General features: G+C 33.1%; 1 protein-coding gene across 1 annotated transcript in view; it reads left to right on the forward strand.

Annotated features, from left to right (window-relative positions):
- LOC106460517 (acetylcholine receptor subunit alpha-like) overlaps positions 1 to 20,400 on the forward strand; it is a 108,674-nt gene extending 88,274 nt beyond the window's left edge. The window contains exons 4-7 of the mRNA XM_013920233.2: positions 7,791 to 7,900; positions 8,589 to 8,769; positions 11,184 to 12,068; positions 19,982 to 20,400. Coding sequence (XP_013775687.2) covers positions 7,791 to 7,900; positions 8,589 to 8,769; positions 11,184 to 12,068; positions 19,982 to 20,176 — 1,371 coding nt within the window. The 3' untranslated portion in view covers positions 20,177 to 20,400. The remainder of the gene's footprint in view (positions 1 to 7,790; positions 7,901 to 8,588; positions 8,770 to 11,183; positions 12,069 to 19,981) is intronic.
- Positions 20,401 to 22,617: the final 2,217 nt, after the last annotated feature.

Genomic DNA, 22,617 nt, shown 5'->3' on the forward strand with positions numbered 1-22,617 from the left:
AAAAAAAAGAAACAGGTTTCGATACTTTGGTCAGCAGAGCAAGATAGCCCATTGTGTAGCTTTGTGCTCAACAACAAACGAAATAGACTTTTAAGAAAAACATCTGAACCATCATTTTATAATTGACGTACACTAGGAATATAGACACATTTGTTTAACAGCACCACACACCTTCCCTTGTCAGCTTGTGTAATATTAGCATTATGTTTAAGGGCTGTAAAGCTGTTTTGTCAAAATACTGTTAATTTTTAATTTTATATGTGTAAATTACATCTCGGCATTGTCACCTAATCATAGTTTTAATTTTACAATTTGTAATTTGATCAACGTTACATTCAATCCTAGTTACCACATCTTTCATTTTAGATCAATAACTTATAAATGCAATTACATGTGACATTGTAACTTAAAATATCGGCTTAATGAACATAAAGGTTATACATGCAACAAAAAGGTGTTCAAATACTCCTCTTGTTAAATACACTGTCTAAACATAGGTCATTCGATAGATTTAAATAAAACAATTTTTAAGTGAAACTAATTAGATGAAGTATTAGATGGTGTTAATGCACAATTTTGGAAATAAATGTTACTTCGTTATACAAAAAAGTATATATTCGTTCTACCCCTCATAATGTTTAATGAATGAAACCTCCTTTTTATAAGGTCTCTCCCTCCTCTTGCCATGCATGTTTTGTTTCTCTTGATGGCAACTTAAAGAAAATTGTTTATTTTTGATCGTCCGCCAAATAAAGTTTTTATTGTGCATTTATAAAAGTAATTAACGATTTACTTTTTATATATAATTAGTTCTCCATGTTGTAATCAAGTACAATTAATGGAGCAAGTGTAATGTTTTAACTCCTTATAGATATACTTGGGAATTTCAAACTGGATTAAATTAGTAAAGTTTAACGCTATGAAAAGTGTAAACTTACTATGTGAAATGTGAAGATAAAGTGTGATTTATAAGGAATAGAGAATCTGGTTTTCTTCTTTAAGAAAACCGTTATTATGTATGTATTCTAAATTCATCAGTTTTAATGATATGTTTGCTTAATTTAATACCATATACATGTCTCACGAATTTGATTTCTTCTTGTACCGCTTATCTTACAAGTGATAACACTTTCAAATAGATAAAGAAAGAACTTTGCACGGATGCGATAAAGTTCAAATTGCACAGGTTTTAAGATGTGTATCGTTACAGAACGTGTATATATAAAACATGTTTTGGAATTTTCTGGTGAAAGAGTATAATATAAAGAATAACCAGTTTAATGAAAATATCGTGTTACATATTATGAATACATTATGAAAGTATGAAATAATATTAATATGTAACATTACAAAACTAAATGTTTTTATTTCAAATGTGTATTTAACTTTCATCAGTTGCTTTCATTTTTCTTTGAGATCTATGCATTCATGGTGAAAATATTTTATAGAGCAAATGTCAAACTTTCATGTGATTTGACTGGAACCAGTTTTTGATAGTTACAGATATTAGTAGCATATGATGGTAGATTTTGAGTTAATGGTAAGGATACTACAGTATACTGCTTAGAAATGTTATGTATTAGAATTTCGAAATGTCCTAAGCCGAGATAACTGATATTTTAAATTTAGTAGTTAAATTGTACTTTGGATTTAGCATTTAAATATATGCCGATATTTTAGTCAATTTACGATATTTACCAACAAGATTGATACACACCGTCTTCGTTTTTAACATAAATACGTTTTAATATACACACAACTGTACAATTTACAATAACAATTATTACAAATAGTTATTACAAACAATGATTTACAAACAGAAGTTTCACAAACTTACAAACAGTATAAAGTTTTCTTTCTGGTCTGGAACCTCCTTGATATCTTATCGGGGGTTTACGATGAGCGAGTTAATTACGAGTTGATGTAGATACGATTCGCCGGGAAGCTAGCTAGCTTTGTCCTTTGCCACACACGCTGAGCTCTCCATGATGAATTTATGTCTTCGTAAAATTGCTGATGTCCGATGAGAATCCATTAAAGTTAAATGATTTGTAACGTTCGAAATTTATAAATATTCCTGGTCAAATATCTGAAGTTTTCCGATTGTTAAGCGTTATAACAATCATAGCTTTCGAAGTTTATAGCACACTGATTATAGCGAACTAATAATAGATATTCTCCTTGGCGCGTCGCGTTGGTTGTATTTATATCTATTATTATTATTATTTGTAATTAAGCACAAAGCTACACAAAGGGCTATCTGTGCTCTGCCCACCAAGGGTATCGAAACCCGGATTCTAGCGTTGTAAGTCCGCAGACATACCGCTGTGCCACTGGGGGGCGTATTTATATCTAAAGACTAGCAGTAGCAGTAAGTATGGTCGAAAACACAGGTGGAATAATATAGGGGAATAAGTCTAAAAAAATTTTTAAATGTCCGAGTATCTTAAATCCTGTATGTTAGTCCTAGGTACTCTCGCGTCTCTTAACTCTTTGATCACTGCTTTATGGAACAAAGATGAGTAATTTATTCCCAACAAAGCACGTCCCCTTCAACGGTAAGTCTACAGATCCGGGATTCGATTTCCTACGGTGGACACAGCATTTAATCCAATAGGGCTTTACTTTATAACAAACAAACTAACCATCAAAGAAAGCTTTGCTAAGTAGCATGACTTACATTCTTTAAACAAAATGAATCATTTCAGTTGAAAATGGTGAATTTATCGTATTTTTCGCTGGTAATTATACATATTGAGAGTTCATTACTGACGTAATTTCCACCCAACATGACGCCACAAACAGATGGCATGTGACTTAAGTGCGTGCATAAGGTCTATACTATACTAATATCATAGATGCTGCATAATTACTAAAAACAGAAAATTTAGATTTAGCTCTGTTAAACTGTGGGTTCAACATGTGAATGTTTTAAAACCTGCCTCACGTATTAAAACTCTTCGATATATATAACGTTGTCCTTCAATTCAGGCAGTTTACTGCTGCGAAGCACATAAGGTCCGACTTCACACGTTCCTTAAAGTAAATACTGGAGTTCACTTCAGTGTGTTCCTATAGAGTAATCCGCTGAAAAAACATATCACATTATGGAATGGTGTACAAGATATTCAAGACATGTAACAACATTTCCTTCACCTAATACATGGATTTCTGCGTCTTTGTTCAAACTATTTAGTATCTAGCTGGATTTTATTTTCAATCTATCTATCCAATATTTTGATTTAATATATATATTGTTTCTTTTTTACTCCTTGGTAATTTCGTAATTTCATACGCTTCTGAATAAAAATAAATAATGTTTATTATTAAGCATAAAGCTACACAAAGGGCTATCTGTCCTCTGCCCACCACGGGTATCGAAACCCGGTTTCTAGCAGTACAAGTCCGCAGACATACCGCTGTGCCACTGGGGAGCAATAAATAATGAATTAAATTTAGTTTTCACATTCGTTAATTTCTTGTTTTCAACTTTATTAACTTATTCTTATTATTCCACAAACATGAATTTTTGTTCTGAAATGTGAATGTTGAGGGTTAATCCAATTTTACAACAATGTTAAGGTCACATGCTGTCCTTGAAACTATTTCCTCCACTGTTGATCGTACTCAGTGCAGTCCGATGACCATGTTTATGTACTGCTGCTCAATAATTCAATTTTTATTGTAACAAGCGGTTCTGTGAAGGACGATGAGGTCAATCTTAAACCATAAATCTTGATAAACTTTCTGTAGACCATCCAAGATCCTGTTTAAACAGATCAAGGTACAAAAGAACTGCATTAGAGAACTTGAAAACGAATGTGGTCGAACAGGTTTGTTGTTATCATAGTTTCTCCAGCCGGCTTTTTTTTTATGAAAATAGCCAAAAATTTCGAAATGTCACTGAAATCGTAAGAATTTATGGTTTCAGAACTTTTCCACTTTAAATCCTTGTTTATTATCTAGTTAACGGTTCCAAGAGAAATGCCTAGCTACAACACATTTTGTTTTTGGGAGGGGGGTGGAAAATTCTCTTTAGTAATCATACCATTCAATTTACAAGTGAGGACTTTGCCCAGGATTGATTTGGAATGTGGTTTTGAAATCAATTGCTGTCAACAACGTTCTAGTGTGCAACGTTTATTTACTTCCATGAGAGTATTGAAGGCTTCCTTCTTTGAAATGTTGTATCATTTAGCTCCGTTTTTTCCGAACATTTATCAATACCGCTATACGAATATCCTTCTTTAAAAAGTGGTGTTGACGTATTCTTCCAGTCAGGAGTATATTCCGGTGCCATTATACTGTCGAAAATTCATCGCAAACATGTCGTCCGTGGCGACAGGACTCAAGTTTACAGCAATTGTAAACTTCATATACATACGCAAAGCGTTATTATAAAGCATGATTAAACAACATCTTAGAGTATAAATAATTTGAAATGTAAAATGTGTACTTACTAGCTGGAGTACCAATCCCCCGGATGGAAGTTATGTAAATTCAGGATAATGAAAGGTTATCTTAGGACATGAAAAGCTGCTTCCCTTATATGTAATTGTAGAAAAACGCAAAAACGCCAATAAAAACTGCAAAACCGCAAATTTGCACGTATCTCCGCATAGACCCAACACATCTTCATGCCAAATATGGCGAATATCCATTTATAGGGGGCGAAGTAGTGGTAAAAAACGCAAAACGCAAAATGCAAAACTGAAAATTAGTATGTATCTCCTTATGTACCCAACAAACCTTCATACCAAATTTGGTGAAAATCTATCAACAGGGGGAGAAGTAGTGGTAAAAAACGCAAAAATGTTTATAAAAACTGCAAAATGCAAAACTGAAAATTTGTATGTATCTCCAAATAGACCCACTAAACCTCCATACCAAATTTGCTGAATATACATTTAAAGGAGCGTAGTAGTGGTAAAGAACCCAATATGCAAAACTGTAAAAATGCAAAAATGTATCTTTCTATGGACCCAACGAATCTTTATGCCAAATTTGCTAAAGATCTATTTAAGGGGAGAGAAGTAGTGGTAAAAAACGCAAATAAACGACCATAAAACCGGAAAATGCAAAACTGAAAATGTGTTTGTATCTCCTCATGGACCTAATGAACCTCCATACCAAATTTAGTGAAGATCCATCCACAAGAGATGAGGTAGTGTTAAAAAACACAAAAACGCTCATAAAAACCACAAAACGCAAAGTGTAAAACTGAAAATTTGCATGAACCTAATGAACTTCCATACCAATTTTGATGAAGATCCATCCACACCTTGCGAAGTAGTTACATGGACATACAACAGACAGTACTATTATATATATAAATATATATAATAGTAGTAGTAATTACCACCATTTTTTACAATATATGACGTAGGTACAGCATTGGTGAACCAGCAAAATGGGTTACGTGATAAAAATACGTACTAAAATTAAGACTCCACGAGTTAAACAAGTCATTGTACATTTCGAAACTTGAAAATATCGCATTATATATAAAGCTCTCCCATAGTGAGGAAAATATTTTTGTGTATTGTGAAAATTCTGATACACTGTGGAAATCCTCAGAGTTGTAAAACAGATGGAAGGATAAAACTTAGTGAGATATGTCATTCATCATATAAAGAGCTATATTTGTGTTTAGTATATCTAGAATTCAATGTAAAGAAAGTCCTGAAGTTGTATTGTACACGTGTTTATAAATGTAGAACACACACGTAACAGGTGACAGTATTGAAATAATTTTCAAACACTACCTTTGTATACTACATGCTTAGGATTAATCTATTTATCCCTCCTATGGAGACATAAGTTTTATATGAATTACACATTCTTATGTTACACAGCTGTTCGTTCAATAGCCCATAGAAAAAGTATTCCAATGCGATAATACTGTTTTTTTACCTTCCATTTTTCAGATGCACTCCATTGATGCACCCGCACATTCCTTTGACTACAGAAGAATAACCTAAATAAACAGTGAGGATTGTATTACAACAAGAACGTTCGATATCGATACTATAATTATTGTATTGAATTTATTACCTTATATACGGTGAAAAAAAAAGTGATAAAAGATTTAATTTCACGCATAGTGTCAGTTAAAACTCCACACATTTTTCTAAGCCATAATATATTTCGCTTAATATAACGCATGCATTATCTCATAGATTTTTGACTGATTTAGACTTAATCCTTTTCTTAATGAAGTCTAAATCTATTACGCTAATAGGAAGCTCTTGTTAGAGTATTAACACAGATAACGTTAAAAATTGTCAGAATAACAAGGTTATGAAGCTTAAGTACAGAGTTTCATATCGCTTATACTGAAACGCTGTAAGTTTATGAAAAATTTTAACAAAACACACTACTGAGGGTTACTCGCACTTCATAAGAACAAGTTACAGGTCCAATTATTCTCTTGTAAATAACTCCGCCATGTCGATTGAACTTGGTGTAATAGGTGTGATTTTACACTGTTGCCTGGAGACACAAATACTATTACAAGAAGCTTCTGCGAAGAACAAAAGCAACAGTCTAGGTCCACACATCCTTACAAATTTTTGACCCAGTTCTGCGCGTGGACGTCAGTTTCCTAGAACACGTTTATACAGACCAGAGGCACTTAAGACTAACAGCTACATCGGGAAATTTGACAAGTACGTGATCACGAATAGAGCTGTTCATCTTATTGATGAAAACAGTCGTTGATGTTGAGGTTAGGCTGGAAGCTTTTGAACATTTGTCTTGAGAGCTTTGAGCCAACTTCAAAACCTTGTTTACTATATTGTCAAGAGCACCAGAAGATATGGCTAGATATGTTTTGTGTCTGAGAGTTCTCCTTCGCAACCATAGTCTTAACTTTGCGGATGAGGATATTTCTCCGTATTGGTTTGAATTATGGTTTCAGATCCGTAGCTTTCTTAAATGACTACTGTGTGAGGTTCTTGCTTCCTAGAGACCAATGAAGCTTTTTTTCTCGAAATATTGTGCACTTTGGCTCTACACGATTTAACAATATTTCTATACAAATATCCTTTCGTTGGATCTACATGGTTTAACAATATTTCTATACAAATATCCTCTCATTGGCTCTACATGGTTTAACAATCTTTCTATACAAATATCCTCTCATTGGCTCTACATGGTTTAACAATCTTTCTATACAAATATCCTCTCCTTGGCTCTACATGGTTTAACAATATTTCTATACAAATATCTTCTCATTGGCTCTACATGGTTTAACAATCTTTCTATACAAATATCCTCTCATTGGCTCTACATGGTTTAACAACATTTCTATACAAATATCCTCTCCATGGCTCTACATGGTTTAACAATATTTCTATACAAATATCCTCTCATTGGCTCTACATGGTTTAACAACATTTCTATACAAATATCCTCTCATTGGCTCTACATGGTTTAACAACATTTCTATACAAATATCCTCTCATTGGCTCTACATGGTTTAACAACATTTCTATACAAATATCCTTTCATTGGCTCTACATGGTTTAACAACATTTCTATACAAATATCCTTTCTTGAAAAGGTTTATGACAGACATTTCGCAAGCCTTACTTTCATCCGTGATAGAATTGCACTATCGAATGATTGAAAATTCGCCATGTTCCAAATATGTATGTGCTGAACATGTTGCCCGAGACGTAACGGCTTGCATCTGTGGTAGAACGCCACACTACATATACAATTCGTTCTCATAAATGCGATAAATATTGTATGTTCACATAAAGTAATATTTTTTATATCTTTTTCAGTTTTGGGAAGACTATAAATTGCAATGGGATCCGAGGGAGTATGGTGGTGTGGATATGCTACACGTGCCTTCAGATCACATCTGGAGGCCAGATATCGTTCTGTATAATAAGTAAGTGGACCATTTTCTAAGCTCTTCCATTTTTCCTCTTCTCGCCGTATTGATATGTCTAAGTAAATCTTTGTTCTCTTTCTGAAACACTTATAAAACAAAATATAAAACGAAAACAATAATATACTTTATTTTTATAAATCAAAGTTCTTTGTTAACTTTAAATAGTCAAGCAAATTACAAATTACAAATTTTTAAACTTTTGATTAGTTTATTGCATTATTCATTTTTTTTCATCAAGTCAAACTTCTAGGTTGTACGCTGAATGGCACGATCATCTTCAGTTTTTCGTCTTCGAGGTTAAACTTAGAAGTGTTTGGTATTTGAGAAGAAAAGCATCTTCTCTGCTAAAACAACCATTCAAATCAAAATTAGAGCTTTTAAACCTGCGGTTACTTCTTGTTGAACAATTCGTGATTTTTGTACAGTAATTAATGCCAGGATGATTTTGTATAGAGTTTTCTTTGTTACTCTCTCAAACATCTAATTGACCAAACCAGTACCACTTTTAACGAGTGTTGTTTATTTCAGTACAAATTTATGTTACCAAAGAATTATATTAAACTATGAAAAACGATAGTGTCTAACTGAAATAGCGTGTAAAGGAGTAACATTCTTGGGAGGAATTTGTATTTATTAAAAAGATGCTGACTAAACAGGAAGTTTATTTTTTATCCTCCTCCTCTAGTGCCGATGGTAACTTTGAAGTTACGCTAACAACTAAGGCAATGGTGAACTACCAGGGATTCATTGAATGGAAACCTCCAGCTATCTATAGAAGTTCTTGCATTATTGATGTCGAATACTTTCCTTTCGACGAGCAAACTTGTGTGATGAAGTTTGGCTCCTGGACCTACGATGGATTTAAGGTAAACTGGCCGAGGAATGAAAGTAAATATATGACTCCCTTGTATTAACAAAATGAGATAAAAATGTGAAGATTTCTTACACATTCAGAGATGAACACATTGCCTTAATCGCAGTAGACATCATTATTTAATTACTTTGTCCAGTTGCAACTGTTAATAAAATGTTAAAGCGTTCTTTTCGAATGAGCTAATCACATTCAATCAGCTCGTGTCGGAAGCCTCGTGAATTGTCAGAACATCAGACTGCTTAATGTTCACCAATAAACAGCCAAAGACTTCTACTGGTTGAGCTGATGCCCTGTATATACATAAAACGGTTACATTGATAAATCATCAATGATTTCTGCAGTTTCTACATTTAATCCTTATAACCAGGAGACATGTTTCATGGTATTGTTTGACTAATAAAACCTCAATCCAGTGAAGACTTGAAAGTTCTACTTCAATATATACTGTTTTCTTCTTCTATTTTCAACAGTTCAAATGTACCATAGCGTACATTAACCTGAGTTATATGGCTTAATTTCACATTCTGTTAGAGAGGATAATAAAGTCTAGTTAGAGTGACTAGAAGGTAGGCACACAGTATTCTTGATTTAATTTTCTTTTTGCTTCCGATTTGCACAAATACAGCGGAAAAAGAAAATTTATCTCTTGTGTCCTTAGAGATAACTCGAAAGCCTATTTTATCTATAAGTTTAAATTACAGTTAAAAAAGAGTAAATATACTGAAATAAATAAAAACAGTGAATAATTTTAAACTTCAGAGTTTCACTATGTGACAAATACATTTTACAAACATTGCTGTATCAGAAATAAAATAAAATGGTTGATTCGAGTCCTCATTTATCCCTGAATAACTGTTTTTAATGTGAAAGTTTACATAATCAGAATAATTACAGCTTATATCATACCTATAATAAATATAAACTATATTTTCTGAATCATATATATGTATCTATATCATTACTTATTAGGGTTTCTAAAAGGAAGAATTGTTTAGGTTAAAAATATAAATGAAAACGTTAATTTTCAAGCCATGAATAGAAGTTTGGCATGGACAGCTTGTTACATGGACTTTTTGTTACCAAGTTCCCAGTTCTAGGAAAGTTCACTACTGAACATTTCGTTACCTGTTCCAGTTACTTATAAATAACTCGTTTTGGCTAGACAACTATTCGAGGAAAGCCGAATCATTTTTAAAAAGTTCAGACCTTTCATCATTTTAAATAAAATGTTTTACAACATAACAGCCTTTTTTATATTTTGAAGGAGTGTTTGTCTAATGAACTAATATTGAAGAAATATTTACTAATATTTTACTGACTGGAGTGTTTGTCTAATGAACTAATACTGATGAAAATTTTTAATTTTATGCTCTTAAATAAGATATGTAAGGGAGATTATGACATGATATTATCAGGTAGCGAAATGACCTGGTAACGAAATACCCTAGTAACGAAAGGACCGGTTGCGAGCTTACCGCTAGTAAAATGTACGAGATCGAAATGTTCAGTAGTGAAATTCTACACATTTATGATGTTGAAAAACAAAAGTAATTTAATATTAATTAACCTAAGTATGTCATATATCACACTGTGTTGTAGCCTACAGAGTGCATAATCTTTCTCGTGATTCATGCGCACATTTTACTGACGTCACGACAGTATAAATTGCAAAGTTAAGTATCCCTTTTGTGACGTCATTTTAGTGTCTACTGGCTGACTGACAGACAACACATTACTGTATAGTAATGTGAGAGGTTAAAACAGGTAACTACTAGTTTGAAAAATATGAATGTTTTTAGCTCTAATACTTACTCTAATTTGAGTAAAAAAGAAATCTGTTAACTCTTCCAAAAACAACTGCAGTATATTTGAATTGCTTTAGCGCGATAAAGCACAATGACATTCACTACGTAAGCATTAGCTAATTATATTGATGTTCTAATCATATAGAACCTGAAACCAGAACACCGAATGAAAAAACAACAACAAACATTTGAGGCTGGTAACAAACTTTGTACCATCTATAAATAACGTTTAAACTATACGTCATTTACATAGTCGAAACTTCTGGGGATTTTTTTACCATCTTTTGTACAATATGTAAAACATTAACATTGTTGTAAAAGCAGTTAAAATTAACCCATTTGTCAAATTATGACAAATAAAAGAAACTACAATTTTTTTAAATTCAAAGTTAAGTTGTTTTTATTATAAAAGTATTATCTGGGATATAGAAATCCCTGAAATATAAACGATGTTATTATTAGTCATAATACAATATTTTTACCGAAAAATCTTTTAGTCACATTTTTGTAAAAGTAATCACAAGTACACATTGTTAACTTAGAAAACTGGTCGTTAAACCCCACGAGTATCTAATCATTTATTCTTCGTTTGATCTGTCAGGTTGACCTTCGACACCACGGTGAGGTATCAGGGACAAATCTCGTGGAAATTGGTATTGACTTGAGTGATTTTTACCTGAGCGTGGAGTGGGACGTCCTGGAAGTGCCTGCTGTACGGAACGAGAAGTACTACACCTGTTGCGACGAACCCTACATTGACATTACTTTCAACATAAGCATGCGACGCAAAACGTTATTTTACACTGTCAACCTCATCATTCCTTGCATGGGAATCTCTTTTCTCACGGTGTTGGTATTCTATCTTCCCTCAGACAGTGGTCAGAAAGTAACACTGAGTATTTCTATCCTGTTGGCTCTAACAGTGTTCTTTCTATTGTTGGCTGAAATAATTCCTCCAACCTCACTGACGGTGCCTTTGCTAGGCAAGTATTTATTATTTACTATGATTCTAGTGACACTTTCCATATGTGTGACAGTAGTGGTGCTGAATGTACATTTCCGCACAAGCTCGACACATCATATGAGTCCCTGGGTGAAGCGTGTTTTCATGCAAATGTTACCTCGTCTTCTACTTATGCGCAGACCATCGGATTCAGTATCTGAATCTCGGAAGGTAATGATACGAACCTGTAACGGAACAGAGCTCAGAGAATACAACTCACAAAACGATCCTTATAGTACAAGACAAAGCTGTGATGAGGAATATGGGTCTGAGATTAATTATCCAGGATGCAGAGTTCACGGGAACGGCGGGCATGTGCACGCATCAATGTCCAATCCAATGACTTCGGATCAAGCTGTAATGCAGGAACATGAGAGGTGTTCAGGAATCAGAAGGTTACATTTCTGTCCGGAATTTGAGAGAGCGATGGAGTCCGTGCACTACATAGCCGACCATACTAGAAGATATGAAGAACATATAAATGTAAGTTGTAAAGCTATTTCACTTTTGTAACACTAAGTAGTCTTTGAGAAAATCTCTGATCATGATTTCACCTATCTATCTAGCTGTCTGTATGTCTGCCTATCTGTCTGTCTATCTATCTATCTATGCCTGTAGATATACAAAGGTAATTAATACTGGCATTGTCAAAGTACACTACAACATAATATTTCATTACAAAAGTTATTACAAGTGAGTTTGTTTTATTATTAAGCACAAAGCTACACAATGGGCTATCTGTGCTCTACCTACCACGGGTATCGAAATCCGGTTTTTAGGGTTGTAAGTCCGCAGGCATACCGCTGTGCTACTGTGGAATATCAAACCTGAGCTTCAGTGACTATTTCCCCTGCTTCATGAGACAGAAGTTTAGAAGATATGATACTTAGATCTCGAAATTATGAGAATTGGGTAAAGAAATAGTAATAGTAGTTCATTGGGTCCATGGGAGATACATATACATTTTCAGGTTTGAATTTTGCGTTTTATGATGTTTATTGGCGTTTTTTACCACTACTTCGCCCCTTGTTGTTAGATCTTCACCAAATTTGGCACGAATATTTGTTGAGTCTATGCGAAGATATATGCAAATCTGCGGTTTCACATGTTGTGTTTGCAGTTTGTGGGAATTTTTGCGTTTTGTACAATTGCATATAAGGGAAGCAGCTTTTCATGTCCAAAGACAACTTTTCATTGATCATGAATTTACATAACTTCAGCTATTATACACAAGTAACGAATAAATGTACTGCGTTTAGTTTCAGTTTAATTATATATATATATATATAAAGAAAAGGATGCACATTCCTCGGTTTTCCAATGCTATTTATTATAAGCTATATTCCCGTCTTGAAAAGTTAAAATCACCTTTCTGAACACATCTTTACGCCAGAAAGGGCTATTATATACCCTTCCCAAAAATGGATAAATTTTCAGTGGCATCACACTACTTACGTAATGCCAAACAATGCCAAAATGTAGTTCTGGTACATTCCTTTCCAAGGACTTGCTGATTTATGTATTCAGAATCATTTTGATATAACTTACTCAACCGTGTAGATCTGACAATTGTACAGATGCTTCTGATCCTATTTGCCCAGAAATGTATGTTTTGAACAACTGAATTAATTGTTAGACATAACAATCAGTGTGAGATAATCTTACTTATGGTCAGTAAGTTTTTTCTTTCCATTTACAGGAAAAATCAAATACAAATCTTGTAAGAGAGAGATGATGAGAAATATCAATTAACGAATATAATCACGACTGTAGAGTGACAGTATTATGTGTTACACTGTGTAGAGAGAACAAGATAGCCTAATCTGCTTGTTCTTTAATGTTTTAGCAATTCTTGGTTTCATATCTCCTTAGGCTATCAGATTATTAATTAGAAACAGGGAGAATAGCTACTGAGAAGGAAACCTATGTACAAATTAAGGAAAATGTGCTAGCAATCATAGCTGTAGAATAGGGTTATTTTTTCTGCCTATTGCAGCATCGCATATGTTTCATTATGGAAGTTTTCATGTAATTTAGTTTATACTTGTCATTCAGTTTTGATGCAAATCCATGTCTTAATTCATCTTGAATCCACCTCTATATCAACAGACTACAGATTTGTCTTTACATATATATATAGTTTTTCTACCTCTATATATCGATCAGTGTATTTAATCAGTTATTTACCTACATATATGTTTATTTACCCATGTATTCATTATTTGTCATCGCACTATTCATCAGTTTCATCAGATATTTTTCTATATTTCTTTGATAGTTAGTTTAATAAAAAACAATGATTGTGTGGTTTTGTTTTTACGAGGTATAATTGTGTTAGCGTAACGCTAACCCATTGTTAAAAACTATTTCTACGATGGTTACTTGTTTCCTGTGGTTTAGTTTCCAGTTTAGTTCTTTACCACTAATGTATTTTAATACTACTTTAAAAACGTGTATTTTGATTGTTTATAATCCCCAGAAATGGGTAACATCCTAAGCTCAGATGATTGCGAAGAAGTTCAACTGAAAATCGTTTTAAAAATCTTACTCTTAAACACCATACATTTGGTAGGGATTTTCGAGGACTACCTATGCGTTGGTCTCCTTTCGTAAGACTTGATATTAAAATTAAGCATACTGCTGTTAACATGTTGAAAACATTCCTACAAAGTAAGAGTTTTTATTTTCAACCAATAGCTTGGAGCCTACTCATAAAATAAAGGACTTATTGAGTTTATTTGTAGGCTAATTGATTCACGAGAGTCATACAAAAATATGCACACGCTGTCAGCTCCAGGAAATAAGTTTTGAGTAATTTATAAAAACTATTTGCTTCCACCCTTGTTTAATGTTAAAGTTGAGAACGTATCATACATATTTTAAGTACCTGGAGATCCAAACGGCGAAGTTCCTTTCCAGACCCATAAATAAAAATACTAATGTTTTTACTGAATACTATTAAACAATGAAGAAATCGATTTGATAATACTAATAACTTTGACAAGGGCACGTTTCTCAGTCTGAAAAGTATTTGCTCTCTTGCTATCGAGGCAGCGCTCTGTTGCTAGTAGTAAAATTTGTTTATTTATTTTATAGCAAATCGAATCGAACCCTGAATTTTAGAGTTGTAAATCCTTAAACTAACCGCTTTCCCACCGTGAGACTACCAGCAGTAAAGTTAATATAATTTTAATGTATTTATAGACATACTAATTACAAGTCTAAAGAGGTAGTTATCTTTACTAGTTAGACCTCACTTGTAATACTATGTACAGTATTTGTTTCCTCATCTAAGAATGAATATTGACTTATTAGAAAAGGTGAAAAAAGAACGCTACTAGGATGATTTCAGGGACGTAGGGTTATTTTACATCGATAATCTAAGGTCTCCCTAATTATTTTGTATCTTACGTTAAGAAGGGTTAGAGGTGATTAAGGCCTCTGATTTCTTTGTGGTATATTCTGAACACATTAGGAAGGGAGGTCACAAGTTTAATATTCAAAAACAACAAGCTAGGCTTCAGTTAAGACAATTTCATTTTTCTAACAGGGTGATTGACTTATGAAATGAAATTTCGTCGGCAGTAGTGAAAGTTAACACTTCACGGGAGATTAAGAGGAGAATTGATAATTTTCTGAAAAAGTAAAGGGTTGGTTTAAAATGTTCCTTTTTCGAAGTATAGGTGTGTAAGGATAGTCTTGAAGGATCAGATGTTGTCCGTTGGTTAAGTTGTGCTAAAATACCATAACTTGAAATAATATAATTTTACGTAGATTCTTTGAAAGCAAAATGATGTTAGGAGAGGAAGAGGTTTTAACCAAAACGCGAATTTTTTTCTTCATTTTCCTTAAAGCTAGGATATAAAATAGCAAATTGGATAGGAAATACCAATCGTTACTAGTTTTTAATGATTTTATATTTTTTCGTCAAAAAGTACTTTTAATTACTGAGATTTTTTAAAATAATAAATGTTGATACTATTATTATTCTACACGATATTAATGAGAAATAATGTCTATGTTTCGTATTTCATATAATTCTGTTGGTTGGTTGTTTCGGAAGCTCGTGCAAAGCTGCGGAAGGAGTATCTGAGCTAACAGTTCTTAATTTTGAACTAACAGACTAGAAAAAAGGCAAGTAGTCAATAGCACTCACCGTCAACTCTTGTGTTGCTCTAATCAAAATTAGGATTACACTATGATTCGTATAACGTACTGAGGGCCTCGAAATGCAGAGGAGCTCTTTTTTCTTCTTCTTGTGTCAACGGGACGCGAGCCATGAACTTTTGGATTCACAGACATGCACGTTAACTACTAGGCCATGCCTGGCCACAGATATTTAAAATATTCTAACCTATATTTTCCCAAAGTTCCCACTTTCCTACCAGATCAAGTCTTATTAGTGCTTTTAAAAATCTTTAGAGGTCAAGTTGAAACAAAGGTTATTTATAGTTTATGTATTTTTGTTTGTACAAGAAACATGCAATAAATAATTACAGTATATCTTAAAACGCATTTAAAGAAACAAAAACAAATAGTAAATTGACTAATTATAAATAGACGAAAAGTTTTAGGTAAAGTAAGAGCAGCAATTTATTGTTGAACTAATTTGGTTAATTTACGGCCTCTGGTTAGGCATTATTTTTAGAGGGTGGGGACTAACTCTGTGGTAGAGCTGTGAATTTCATAGCTGGGGAACTTGTTCAAATACTTATGATACAATAAAATATTCCGAGCATTTTAAGTTATGAGTGTGTTATAAAAGAGACAGTCAGTTTCTTAGCCTGGATGGTAGGGTGCTGCTAATTGGCTGTCTTCCTTCTGCTCAATAGCTTAGAATTGAAGACGACAGCAGTTAATCTTAATAGCTTTGCCATAAATACAAAACACAAATATATTATTTTTGTGTGAAGGCTTTGATCGTCATTGGCTTTTGTTAGGATCTTAAGATAATTTTAATGAAAGATAACGTCACACTCGCCTAGTACGTGCTCCAATAAATTTTCATTTTTTATTCACTCGTCAGCTATCTTGTAGTGAAACCTTGCTTGCACCAACGGTAAGTAAATTAATAAATAGTATTTCATATTTTCAGTAGAGAAATGCTATCTTTATATCTAACGAAACACTGCAGAGCAGACAATACTCCGGTTTAAAAAAAATATATATAAAGTACTTTAAACATTTAAAGCAATTCACAAAGGCAATGACGTACGAAGTTTCGAAATGTTCAGTATGTTTAAACCAGAAATTACTATTTCTCCAGATATAGAGGTTATATTTCTTCATTGACAACATCAAATGTATTTTACCATTTAACTTGTCCTTGTTGTAAGCAAGGTTATATCGGTTATACTACAAGAAAGCTGCTGACGAGTAAAATTGCATACGTTTGAAAATGTTAAATAATGAAAACACATTAAAAACTGAATAATGTCCTCGGTGAATATGACGTTATCGTCCATTCAAATCATTTTAAGATCTAAACAATGACCAGTGATGAACAAAGACTTCGTATAATAAAAACTTGTTCATTAGAAAGCAGAGGCAGGAAGTTTGTTCGAGTCAATTCGGCATATAAATTGCTGCTCATGGGAAATTGACTTTAGGAATGTGATGATTTATTATAAATACACTTGGAAGTGTCATCGACGATATTATTAAACACGGACGAAATAATAGTTGTACAGTTAACTCACTACTCTATGCTGAACTTCTGCTCTAAAATAGAGTCTCACCGGCGAATTTTGGGTTTTATATCCTACAATAAATTGGTGCTTTTGGTTAACTTATGGAAAGATAGTATAGTAAAGAATTGATTGGGAATAACTTACATGTATGATTAACGGTTTATTTGTGAAAGATCGTTAACTTATGGAAAGATGGTATAATAAAGAATTGATTGGGAATAACTTACATGTATGATCAACGGTTTATTTGGGAAAGCTAGTTAACTTATGGAAAGATGGTATAATAAATAATTGATTGGGAATAACTTACATGTATGATTAACGGTTTATTTGGGAAAGCTAGTTAACTTATGGAAAGATGGTATAATAAAGAATTGATTGGGAATAACTTACATGTATGATTAACGATTTATGTAGGAAAGCTTTTTGCTTCTCAGATTGTTTGTTGTTAAGCATAAAGCTGCACAAAAGGGCTATGCGTGTGTTATGTCTACCATAACTAACGAACCCTGAATTGTAGAATTATAAGCTCTCAAGTTTGCCGCTAATCAACCAGCTCGTCTGTCCAAATCTTGAGTAAATATTATAAAGAATCAAGAAAAGCATCGCATTGGGCCTGGCATAACCTAGTGGTTAGGGCTCTAGACTCGCAATCTGAGGGTGGTGAGTTCGAATCCCCGTTGCCGGACATGCTCATCCTTCTTGACATACAAAAGTACCGGCCAACCCCAAGCTAGCTGAGATTAAGGTCGTAACGGGGAGGAAGAAAGAAAACATTGTACTGAAGATCAAGAAAAGCATCGTGCTGAATGCCTTATGTACATATTTAAAAAAACTGAATTCTCAAATGAGAATTATATTATAATAAAATTTACATTACGCGAATGAATAAACTCTACCTAATTAGTCTTATGAAGGTTAAATAAGCTGTTAACCCAAAGGAGTCAGTTTGTTCTGAAATGCTAAACAAGTAGATTATTTTGATAAACGAAATTGAAAAAAAATGAGACGAAATACATATATGAAAATTTTTAAGCTTCCTAAAAGTGCATACGTCATACTAAGCAACACATTGATACTCCTCTGAGCATGTTAAAGTAACGTACCAAATAATCTCTTAAATATATCAAAAGGAGAAGTTAATGTCACCTGAGAAAAGCATTGCTTAAATTCTTAGGATCTTTCATTTCTCATTATAATTATCGAAAAGTCCACCGATGGGTCAGCTGTAAGTTTACGGACTTACAATGCTAAAATCCATGGCTCGATTCTCCGCGATGGACACAGCTCATTGTGTAGCTTTGCGCTAAAACAACAACAGCTAGTTAAAAAGATATATTACGAAAACATGTTGGACATTTATCAAAACAATCTGGGAAAAAATTGACGGGGAGCGCTTTGTTTGTTTCAGAAATGTTTTCAAATCTGTGTCCTGTCCGTTTTGCTAAATTTAAGAATATAGCGATGAAAGACGATATGAATAATATTTAACATTATCTTTATATTTTTTTTCTTGGTCTGGTTTTAACACAAAAATATGTGTAAAACTTTAACTGATTGAACATTTATATAAGTTGGTGGATCCATTCGAATCAATCGTATGTAATATCGGGCAAGTTTTTATTTACAAATTTACAAATCTAGATCAACATCTGCTACAGATGTCATAATTTGATTTATAATAAGCTTTGGATTTAACTGGACAAGATTTTACTGTATATTCTTGATATTTTTGAATTTAGTCCGCATTTGACCCCTTGTGATTCAACGGCAAGTCTGCAGGCTTATGAAGTTAAAAATCGGGTTTCGATTCCCGTGGTGTGCAACGCACAGATAACACATTGTGTAGCCTTGTGCTTAACAACAACAAAGCCAGATCGTCCGCGTTTTGCGAATTTTGTTCGAATATTTTTGGCAAATGCCGTTTTTCTATGCCATATGTAACAGTTTTTAATGTCAGGTAGATAACATTTCTTGATAAAGCATAATATAACCTCGTACAGTAGTACAAGCCGTACATCATGTTAAGCTTAAAACCAATGAACTGATGGGGTAATATGGCCCATTCCTCCAATAGATTTGTTTCCAGTTCATCATCACTGTTTGGAGCCGAACCATGTGCTGCTAATACGTCTTTGCAAAGCATCACTTACTTGTTCAACCAGATATGAATTCGATTAATGTTGCCCGGTCCGTTCGTTTAAAGAGGGAGGTGGCAGTTCTAATCAGCTGAGTATGATTGGAGAGCGCATTATAAATCATTAAAAGAAAAGTCTGACCAAATACACTAACGGTTATGAGACTGCATTCTTATAACATACGATATTCATAGTGTCCTCTTTCAGGACGTATAGGTCACTGCGGTCATCAACACCAATTTCTGCCTAGACACGTATGCTACCAACTTCACATATGTGTTTTTCCTCCGACAAAATGTGACCTGGTCTCGAGCAACGCTCGAAATACGAACACGTCTTGTATCTGGTTGTAATGTGAAGCGTTATTTCTATGTGAGTATGACATTCGCCGAAACGTTAACTTACTTTAGATTTTTCCAATTTTTTTATTTTCAGGTGGAAAATTCGATAATTAAGACGAGTTTTATAATAATAATACTTACTATGATAGATATGTATATTGCGTTTATGCCGTATTGTTTGCTGTTCGTGAACTGACTCTCTAAATAAGTATTTGTTGTTGGAACAGGTAAAAGAAGACTGGAAGTACGTAGCGATGGTCCTTGACAGGTTATTTCTTTGGATCTTCACCATCGCAGTGCTTGTGGGAACATGTGGAATAATTTTACATGCACCAACCCTCTATGACAGCAGAGAACCTGTTGATGTTAAACTATCCGAAGTTGCCATGGCAACCAGACACCATCATCTACCTCGATCATAAAGAAACACGCCACTTAATTGAAAAGATCTGCAGTAAATTTTTTTTCGGAAAAGTGAATACCTATAACAACATCTCTCCATTAACTTCGAAGGTATTCGTGTCAGCTCAAGGCTTGTAGCTCCCACCAATGCTCAACAAGATACGTGTATTATGATAATTAGGGTTCATTCCGGAACTAGCTAGAATGTAACAAAAGGTTAGTTGAAAGTCAAGTTTTCCCTTACGACCAGAGCTTATTAGAAAATAATTTAAACTACAGAAGAACGACTTTTTCAAAGAAGGCGATGTAACAAGGTGTACAGACTAAAATAGATTGCCACTGAGATGTAGTTGTTAATTATGGATTTTGATATACTGACGACTTTTAACATATGATTGATAGAAGTCGTATAACAGAATTATATTAAATAATTCATATTTAATTATTTGTTACTTTGATTACTTAAGTGACTTGATTTAGAAACCAAGTCGAGCAACTTTATAAAAAATTATTTTATCCAAGCTTAGCATAGTTACATTTATAATGTTGCGAAGAATGAAGTTTTAATACCAATTTAAACGTATTTTTAAAATATTTTGATGATTCAGATACAGTTTAAGTTATATACTCAGATAATAGCATCATTAATTTTTATAACATGTAAGTTTTTTGTAGGGTTAAATTAGATGCTTGTCAAACGATTCCAAATATACTGTCATAATTGTTTTTATTGTCCTCGTGTCACGTACTCAAGAAATAATACTCCTGTTGCTCCCCAGTGACACAGCGGTACTTACAACGCTAGAAACCGGGTTTCGATACCCGTGGTGGGCAGAGCACAGATAGCTTATTGTGTAGCTTTGTACATAATTACAAACAAACAAACAATACTCCTGTTATCGAAATGACTAAAAAGTACACGTCGAAATGTGTTTTTAATAAATATCCCATGAATCTATTTTTGCAAAAAGAATATTCATATTAAAAATAGACATTCTAAATTATCCATGCTTTTAAAATATATAATCATTGTTCTAACCAACAGTGTCATAGAAGTTTAAGCCAATATTTATTAGTGTTTGTTTTTAACTTAACTTTAAGATAAGTCATGTAAAACAAAACACACATCCTCCTATAAGAACCGTTTGAAATGTGTTAAAACGCGTAAAAACATGCGACACATTATTATGTGTAAATAACCAGTCTGTTATCCCGTACATACTCAACACTGACAGCATTAAAATATCTTAAGTAAACTAGAAAGACAGTGTTATATATCTAATAATAACTCAAGTAAGAAAAATATACTTAACGCTTTTGTTTTTAATTTAATTGTATTGAAAATCGTAGCATTTGAAAACTCATCTATATTTGAATTTTCTTTATATATAAATATGATATAAAGATCTTGTTGCTTAAATCTGCTCTTTTTTTTTCTGTTATTTGATCCTTAGCCGTATTGTTATCAGTCTTCAGAAAGTTATTTAACTAGTATCTCTGCATTTTTTGTACGACTAGTATTGATAGAGTTATAACTATGTCATGTACTTGTAATGGGTACTTAATTAAATATTGAAGAGTTTGTCTGTTTTTGTCTAAAGTAAAAATATATTATGCATCTTGATTTAAAGCTAAACAAGGGACACACATGTGTGTGTAATGTACTAGTAATGGGTACATAATTAAATATTGAAGAGTTTGTCTGTTTTTGTTCAATAGTAAAAATATATTATGCATCTTGATTTAAAGCTAAACAAGGGACACACATGTGTGTGTAATGTACTAGTAATGGGTACTTAATTAAATATTGAAGAGTCTGTCTGTTTTTGTCTAAAGTAAAAATATATTATGCATCTTGATTTAAAGCTAAACAAGGGACACACATGTGTGTGTAATGTACTAGTAATGGGTACTTAATTAAATATTGAAGAGTCTGTCTGTTTTTGTCTAAAGTAAAAATATATTATGCATCTTGATTTAAAGCTAAACAAGGGACACACATGTCCCAGACTGATATTTTAAGAATTGATTGTACGTAATTGTTGTTAGAACGGATTTCTGTTGTGCGTATCTGTGCGTATCTTGCTTTTATAGAACAATACATTATTAGTTTTTCAAGGAAATATTTCGATTCGAAACACCTTGTATTCTGTTTTCAATTGTATATATTTGGTGAGAAAGTGTAATTTATGAAGAATATTTAAGTATTAATTACACTACATATAGAAATGTACAAAGAATGAAAAGTTTGACTTTAGATAAAGTGACGTAATACCTAGGGTAACGCTTGTTTTAGTATTACCCCATCTATATAATTACAACCTGCTGAGTACAGAAATATAAAACAATTCTAATGCAATAGACAAAAGTAAGTTATGAAGAGGAAGCTGACTGTGAACGATTCACAGACAACTTCTAAAGGAAAAGTTCATTCCTCAATTTTCTCATCACCTACTACGTT

This window comes from Limulus polyphemus, unplaced genomic scaffold (genome assembly GCF_000517525.1).
Source record: "Limulus polyphemus unplaced genomic scaffold, Limulus_polyphemus-2.1.2 Scaffold785, whole genome shotgun sequence".
NCBI classification, from domain to species: domain Eukaryota; kingdom Metazoa; phylum Arthropoda; class Merostomata; order Xiphosura; family Limulidae; genus Limulus; species Limulus polyphemus.